This window comes from Citrus clementina, unplaced genomic scaffold (assembly GCF_000493195.1).
Source record: "Citrus clementina cultivar Clemenules unplaced genomic scaffold, Citrus_clementina_v1.0 scaffold_4, whole genome shotgun sequence".
Classification (NCBI taxonomy): Eukaryota; Viridiplantae; Streptophyta; class Magnoliopsida; order Sapindales; family Rutaceae; genus Citrus; species Citrus x clementina.
The window spans coordinates 10,027,266-10,035,881 of record NW_006262274.1 but is presented as its reverse complement, the minus strand read 5'-3'; the positions used below and the strand labels follow the sequence as shown (position 1 = coordinate 10,035,881).

Below are 8,616 nucleotides of genomic sequence, written 5' to 3'. Positions count from 1 at the left end.
AATTATGCTAGGTTGTTTTTATATTTGTTTCAACACTGTATGCACCGTGTGTCTTTGTATGTATGGGCTTTCTTAAATATGAGATTGTTTCTTTCTAACCTCTCTCATGCTACAGAAGGGGGTTCGTATTATGTTATTATCGTCTGATTAAATGTCCATTCTTAATTGTTTATTTGGGCAGATATACTCCTAGCACTTCTACAGTCACATATAATTTGAAATCCAAACCGCAACAAAATCTAAAATGGCAGAGAGTAGTGTTCAAAATTAGCGGTTCTGCGCTAGTTGGGAACTGCCATAATTGCGACCCCAAGGTGCAATTCTTTTGCCCTCTTTTAAGTATAAGTTGATGTGGTTTAAATTTTGCGAATAAGGAAGTATTTAGATGTACAATTTATTTGCAGTGTGTTATGGTTGGTTTTACATGGGGAAACCGTTTTACATATGGTTTGTGTTATTAGGTGGTGATGCAGATATCCAGGGAAGTAGCATCAGCCTGTCGTCTTGGGGTGGAGGTATTGCCTAAACTCTCTTTTACATGTTTTAATTGTTCAAAATGTTCCTTTATTTGTGTTTTTCTAAGTTTAGGTTGTAGATGCTCATTATTAAGTGACCTTTAGGTGGCAATTGTTCTTGGAGGTCGAAACTTCTTTTGCGGGGATTCATGGCTTTCTGATACTGGCTTCGATAGACCCACAGCTTATCAAATTGGGTAATTTCTATGTTATTTATCTTGCATTTAAACTTCCATCTCTACCTTTCAATTATAGTTGGAGTCTATCTTGTTGACTGTAGAGTCTGTGAAGAATTAGGATGTTTTGTTTATTATGTTAACAGACCATGCTTATATGGTCAGTATAGATTAGGAATTCTTGTTATTATGTTATTATGTTGACCATGTTCATAATGGTCATTAAAGAGTTAGGAAGTTTTGTGTATTATGTTACAAAGTTCGCAGTTCTATCCTCATTTTCTCCCATTTTATGCTTATATTTCATTGATGCAGCGTTGAAATTGAATTGCTATTATATTGGATACTGAATTTATCATCTGGGTCAGGCCTTGGATACCTTTAGTGCTGCTCTAAGTGATCCATACAGTTGTAGGTTGCTTATATCTCTTCCCAACCTTATAATGCCTTTTGCAATGTGACCGTGATTTCACTTCAGAATGATGGCAACGGTTATGAATTCTATATTGCTTCAATCAGCCTTGGAGAAGCTGGAAATTAAGACGCGTGTTCAAAGTGCATTTGCTTTGCCAGAGGTTGATGAACCATATAGCAGGCAAAGAGCCATCCGACATCTTGAAAAAGGGAGAGTTGTGATATTTGGTGGCATTGGTGCCGGCACTGGAAATCCGGTTTTTACCACTGATGCTGCTGCTGCTCTTAGAGCTTCTGAACGTAAGCTTGTACTACTTAACAGCTTTATTTCATTCTCTTGTTTCTGTATATAATATCACTCGCTGTAATCATGGTTTACTGCCAGTACTGGTGTTCTTTCTCCTTTTACCTGTTTGTGTGGAGCTTTACTTGGAAAATAATAATGACATGCTTTGCATATTTTTCATGTCAGTTAATGCGGATGCAATGGTTAAAGGTGTAAGTGTCAATGGTATATATGATTCCCACTCTGGTAATGGCCATGTAGTACCGGAACACATATCTTACAGGGAGGCAGTCTCCGGCAACTTTACGTCCATGGACACAATGGCCATTACATATTGTGAAGAGAATGGGATTCCTGGTTCGTATTTCAAGTGCATTATGTGGAGGCCAAGTGGGCACGTTGACTGACCAATCAGGAGGAATTAGTTGATGCAAAAGAAATGTCTGCTGGATGTGCTTTGAGGCATGATGTCAACTTCATGGAAGTACAGCAGGTCCAGTGTCAAAAACATGTATATATTGGAAATTTGAAATGCAGCAATCGCAATCGAATGCATCACTTTGAACTCGCTACTGTAACATAAATGACTGAGTTTGGAGCATGTCCCTGTGTCACATGTAAATCCTGTAGTAGAATTAGAACCTACCCAATAAATGATGAAGAAAAATGCTGGTTTCAGTAGGAAAGTTATTGCTTCAACGACCCTCCCAGACGTTTCTTTCTTTGTTAATGTGCAGAGTCATCTGCTTTTTTAGGATTTTTAATGTGATTATTTAGTTGTCACAAACTATTTACTCTTCTTTGAGTGACTCCAAATCATGGGTGTCATGTTGCTTTCAACCTTTCAGTTTTTCGAGAGGATGCGATAAGCTAATTTTCATGTTGAATTGTAACCAAATATCTTTTTTTTAGGCTGCCGTTTAACAAAACAAAATTGGTAAATAGACAAACCCCCAACCTGCTCTTTTCCCGTAAAGGTTTGGTGAGTAAAGCAAGATCTAAACTGGGATTAAGGAATGCTATTATGGGATAGAATATTTATACAGTTCTTCTTGGGTTAAGTCATAGGGTAGATATTTATTTATTTTTTATATTTTAACAATGCAATAAACCACATTTTTCTTTTATTTTTTGCAGAAAGTGCATAAAATGAGTCGTTTATTTTTATTAATTTTTTCGTAAATTAGGCATATACTCAAAAGCCTGTACACAAACTAGCAAGACGAAGAAAATAAGTTTTGTTTTCTTTTATAAAATATTCAAAATCCAATTAAGGAGACAAAGACTTTATTTACCATCATACTTTCCTTTTCTCTATAATATAATGAATTCTTCTTGTAATGCTATGTTAAATTATAATATGGTCTACACGTACTGATAGGGCGATAAGGGATGATAAAAGAAAATAAATAAAATAATTTAATATAATAATTCCTATTTTAATAGGATTTATCTGCTTTACAATTTTATATTGTTATTGTTTTGATTATCCTAGTCTAGTTAACATTTGAGTTTACATTCAATCTGAATCCGTATCAGTTAAATAAATCAAAATCCTAATAGGTTTGAGTTTACATTCAATCTGAATCCGTATCAGTTAAATAAATCAAAATCCTAAACAGAAACCTATTAGGAAACGAGTATAAGTAATCACAACTACAAACTTACACTACTCTCACATTGCGATAATGAAAAACTCTCTCCTCATCATTTTCTTCTTTCTTGCCCTTACGCTTTCTCCTAGTTTCGGCTTACCTTCTAATGCCAGCAGCAGCCGCAAAGGCAATCACCATCTTAAGCTTCAGCTTCCAGCCGGAGTAGTTGGCCCCGAAAGCCTTGCTTTCGACTGCAATGGCGAAGGGCCGTACGCCGGTGTTTCCGACGGTAGAATTCTCAAGTGGCAAGACTCAAAACTTGGTTGGACTGAATTTGCCATCACCACTCCATTCAGGTAAGAATTCGTATATATACATGTTAGTATGTAATTTATATCATTGCATGTTATTGTGTTTCAAAAAATTCATGTACATAGAAAAGGCTACGGTCGCATGTTATCGTTTTATATATACCCTACTATTATACAAATTTGAAGGGTCGAAGAGTTCTTATTAGATTTCTTTAAAATTGAAAAATGAAAATTACTCTAGCTAGGTCAGACCTCGAGTAAATAAATATATTGTCGTTTCGGTTTGAAAACACTAACATCTACGAAACACTTCACTATCTTATGTGCGATTCTTTTAACATCAGATATATTACTTTGATTTATTTGTATGTGCAATTTAACTAAATCTAGTTTACGAATTATTAATTTATTTCTTTTCAAATGTACCAACGGAATTTCAAATTTGCATGCGATTTGATTAGGCGGCTAAGGAGGATATGTGATGGCACAAGCAGCACGATTTTAGAACCCTTATGTGGGAGGCCGTTGGGCATTAAATTCAATCCTGTTACATGCGATCTTTACATCGCTGATGCATACTTTGGCTTGATGGTCGTCGGGAGAAACGGCGGCCCAGCGAAACAACTTGCTTCTTCAGCTGAAAGAATTCCCTTTCGCTTCACAAACGCCTTGGACATTGATCCCAATACCGGCGTTGTTTATTTTACCGACAGCAGCATGTACTTCCAAAGAAGACAGTACCCTATGCTGATCGAAAGCGGAGACAGAAGTGGAAGATTATTGAAATACGATCCTCGCAACAAACAAGTGACGGTTTTACGAAGGGGCTTAGCATTTCCAAATGGCGTCACCCTGAGTAAAGACAAATCATTTTTACTGGTTGCTGAATCAGATTCAAGGAGGATTCTAAGGTTATGGGTTGAAGGTGAGAGCGTTATATATTCTCCGCAACCGTTCGCTCAAGTTGCTCAATTTCCGGACAACATCGAGACAGACAGGAACGGAGACTTTTGGGTTGCACTAAACACTAAGAGAGGAAATGACAAGACAGATCTTGTGGCGGTAAAGCTTGATGGCAGCAATGGCAATGTCCTTGATGTTTTAGAAGGAAATAAACAAAATGCACTTGATTCTGTTAGCGAAGTCGAAGAACATGGTGGATATTTGTACGCGGGATCTCCAGTGCAGCCTTACGTTGTTGTAATCAAGGCTTAGCTAGGCTTGATTCTTTTTGGTTCTTTTCATTCTTCTTTGTTCTTAACTTCTAACAATACAATAAACTACAGTTTTCTTTTTTCTTTTTTTTTTAATTGCATAAAATGAGTCATCCGTATTTTTGTTGAAATTTGCTTTAATTAGGCATATACGCATGAAATAAAAGCAAGCATGAAACTGTCATCACCATAAAATTGAGCTCAAAATAAATTCAGAAAGTTGATTATTTGAGAATCTTTATAGGAATTGGTTGTTTTGGATCTGAAAGTTGTTTATTTGAGAATCCTTATAGGAATTGATTATTTCGGATGCTAAAGCAAATCCCAAACTTGTTGTTATGATTATAAAACTCTGCTTTTCCGTAAACAGAAGAACCTAAAGTGCTAAACCCATTAGCATCTAAATTATATTCTGTCTCTGTGCAAAAAGTTCAAGAAGTGTATTCAAAGGTCTCGTCTGAATTTCATTTGAGCGAGTTGATAAGAATAATCAAAGAAACGCATACAGTCTTAATCTAAAGAAACAGTAATAATGAAATGAACTCAACATGCATAGTAATGTAGTACAATGCGGAGCTACCGAATAAATGTAACGGCTATTATCAATTTCCATCAAAGAGCTGATTAATATACATGTTGTTCTTCCCATTTTACAACTTTTATTTGGATCCTTCTATCCTTTGATCTTATCCTTAAGTTGGAGAGAACTCATGGCCCTCTGCTGAGTCATAAATCCATGTCATGTTGCTCATCACTAACGGCAGAGAGCAAAGCACCGATGATATCGTTACAAGATATTCATTGAAACAATTCGTCGAACAGTTTGATTTCTTTAACAAACAGTTGCCTCTACTCATTGCAGAGCAAGAAAATATTAAAATAATAAAATAGATCATTTGGATTACATAGGAAAGGCTAGCAAGCAATTCATTGTTAACTAATACTATAATTAAATAATAAAAAAACAATTAATATTATACCGACTGATTAACTTGAGAATTCTCCTACTCTCCGTTTAATATCAATGGCCTTGACAGCAAGGCAGTTTAACAAAAATAATTTAATAAAAAAACACCCACAGCACTATTAATATTAAGCAGTTGCGTAGCACAGTCCCACCATCTTAGCAGCAAATAATAGTGTTCTGTCATGTGACACAGTTATGGGTCCAAAGTGAAACTCTTAGTGATCCCACAATATAACCTCTTAAATTTAATATTAAAAATATTATTCGGTCCTATTATCTATATATCTATATAAAGTTACGACTGCTGATGTGATATCACCATTCCTCATCTTTTTATATTCTCTATTTTCTAAAATATTGGTGGATATTCTTTGTACATGCTTCTTCATCTTTTTATTTAAATCCAACAATATGTAACCATTAATAATAATTAATTATAAGTCTTTTGAAACATTTATTTATTTTATTATACTAGCAATTAAACTTTAGTGGTTTAAAATACATCAATTAATTAACATAGGAAGAGAAGTTTTTTCATCTTCCCTCAACAATGCTACTAAAGCCTAATTTTAATGTCATAATCCCATATTTAATTATGCAACCTTTTATTTAATGGCTTTTGACTTCTTCAAACTCTCTAAACACTAAATATTTAAGATTTGTTGTGTTTGATTTTTTTTTTAATTATTTAACCAACATCCTCTTTAGAAAAATTCTTATATTTTATTGTTTGATTTATTTGAATTTTTGGTATTGTGTGCTTCATGGAGTACTTTTTGCTTCATGAGTTGAACAATGATAAAGATAATTGGATGATAAGGGTTAGGCTTTGTAGGATGTGAGAGTCTACTAATACTAAGAAGAATAGTGAATCTTTCTATTTAAATCCAATAATATATAATCATTAATAATAATTAATTATAAGTTTTGAAACATTCATTTATTTTATTATGCTAGTTCCACCATATGACAAGCCACCATCAAACTATCCCACTACACATGTTACCTCCCCCCCCCCCAACAAAAAAAAAAGATCCATTAAATTCAAGCCATTAAAGGCCTGAAGCTAAAAGGAGTTATAGAGATTTACAACCATTGTTTTTTCTCTCTTTTTTTTGTTAATAAAATGAATTCTTCCTGTGGTAAGAACCAAACCAAAGGAGTGGTCTGCATAAAATAGAATGATAAAGAAGAATAAGTAAAATAACATAGGATAGTTTTAGATTCTTGTATTTTTGTTGTTTTCATTACGCTAGTTTAACTAACGTTTGAGTTTACATTCAATCCGAATCCAAACCAGTCAAATGAATCAAAATCTTAAGTAGAAAATTATTAGAAAAAACCAACTAAAATAAATACCAATTTATATCAACGCCTCACAATTACACAATTCAAAAACTTACTTCTTTCGATTGCAATAATGAAAAACTCTCTTCTCATCGTTTTCTCTTTTCTTGCTCTTACTATATATATATTCATAGTTTCAGCTTACCTTCCAATGCTGGCCACAGCCGCAACGGCAACCACCATCTTGAGCGTCAGCTTCCGCCCGGAGTAGTAGGTCCCGAAAGCCTTGCTTTCGATTGTAATGGCGAAGGGTCCTACGCCGGTGTTTCCGACGGTAGAATTCTCAAGTGACAAGGCTCAAAATTTGGTTGGACTGAATTTGCCACTACCACTCCATACAGGTAAGAATTTGTTTATAACGTGTGTGTGAATTTGTTTATAACATGTGTGTGTGTCTGATTTATATTATTGTATTATAGCATGAATTTACATGCACGCTCGTTATTGTGTTGTCCTATTATGTATAGCAAAGGTTATTGTTAGGGTAGCATTTTTACAGTGCTTCCTGTGCTGTTATAGCAAATTAAACGTCAAGAAGAGATTCTTAGGGTCCTTTAAGATTGAAAAAGAAAAAAAAAAAACTCTAGGTGAGACTCTAGCAAATTAATAAATAGTCGTTTTATTTTCAAAATACTCTCTAAATAGATATATAGCATTTCACTCTCTTATGTCCGATTCTTGTAACATCACATATAGGCTAGTAATGTTGTTAAATTTCTAAGATATAGATAGACCTCAAGCAGCTTTAGTTTCACCCAAATGTTCACTCATATGATAATTACAATGGCATAGAAAATGGAACAAAGGAAAAGAAATAAGAGTCTCACCATACATATTCTTTGCGCTTACAGGAATTTTTTATGCATTTTCTTCAGTTATGCTAACGGAATTTCAAATTTGTATCTGGCTTAATTAGGCGGCCTCGGAAGATATGTGATGTCTCGACCAACACAACTTTAGAACCTTTGCCAATGGGCATTAAATTCAACCGTGTAACATGTGATTTGTACATAGCTGATGCATACTTTGGATTGATGGTCGTCGGCCCAGCGAAACAACTTGCTCTTCAGCTGAATCTCTTTTTGCTTTACAAATGCTTTGGGCATTGATACCACTACCGGAGCTGTATATTTAATTGACAGCAGCATGTACTTTCAAAGGAGGCAATATTCTATGTTGATCGATAGTGGAGATAGAAGTGGGAGGTTGTTGAGATACGATACTTGCAGTAAAGTGCTGACAGTCCTACAAAGAGGCCTAGCATTTCCAAATGGCGTAACCCTAAACAAAGATAAATCATTCCTACCAGTTGCTGAATCGAATTCGATGAAGATTTTAAAATTTTGGATTCAAGGTGAGAGAGTTACATTCTCTCCGCAACCTTTTGCTCAGCTTTCGAAATTTCCAGGGTTAGCGAAGTTGAAGAACATGATGGATATCTGTCTGCAGGGTCTCCAATGCAGCCTTTCGTTGTTGTAATCAAGGCTTAGCTAAACTCGTTTATTTATTATGCATTGATTATTTGTCGTTCTCACATTTTGACAATACTGCAATTTTCATTTAAATCTTTTCAGGTGCATAAAATAAGTACTCTGTATTTTTATTGAAATTTTAATTAGGCATACATGGATGAACAAAAACCAAGCAAGAAATAGGCACCACCAAAAAGGAACCCAAAATGTTAATTACCATCAGCAGTCGCACTTACTCCTTGCACTGGGGAGTCGAGAACAAAATTTATCTTCAATCTAAAAAGTGAGCAAATTTTGAAACCAGAACATAATTAAAATG

At 34.8% G+C, this 8,616-nt stretch overlaps 2 protein-coding genes and 1 pseudogene across 2 annotated transcripts; all 3 read left to right on the top strand.

Annotated features, from left to right (window-relative positions):
• Nucleotides 1–467: 467 nt before the first annotated feature.
• LOC18043653 (uridylate kinase) lies at nucleotides 468–1,798 on the top strand. Its single transcript, XM_024186176.1, has 4 exons — nucleotides 468–515; nucleotides 621–712; nucleotides 1,170–1,405; nucleotides 1,578–1,798. The coding sequence occupies exons 1-4, from the start codon at nucleotides 468–470 to the stop codon at nucleotides 1,796–1,798; spliced, it is 597 nt and encodes a 198-aa protein (XP_024041944.1).
• Nucleotides 1,799–3,064: 1,266 nt separating this feature from the next.
• LOC18043652 (protein STRICTOSIDINE SYNTHASE-LIKE 10) lies at nucleotides 3,065–4,560 on the top strand. Its single transcript, XM_006436639.2, has 2 exons — nucleotides 3,065–3,342; nucleotides 3,759–4,560. Exons 1-2 carry the CDS (start codon nucleotides 3,080–3,082, stop codon nucleotides 4,510–4,512), a joined length of 1,017 nt encoding a protein of 338 aa, XP_006436702.1. The 5' UTR covers nucleotides 3,065–3,079; the 3' UTR covers nucleotides 4,513–4,560.
• Nucleotides 4,561–6,242: 1,682 nt separating this feature from the next.
• On the top strand, nucleotides 6,243–8,304 carry LOC112099073 (annotated as a pseudogene).
• Nucleotides 8,305–8,616: the final 312 nt, after the last annotated feature.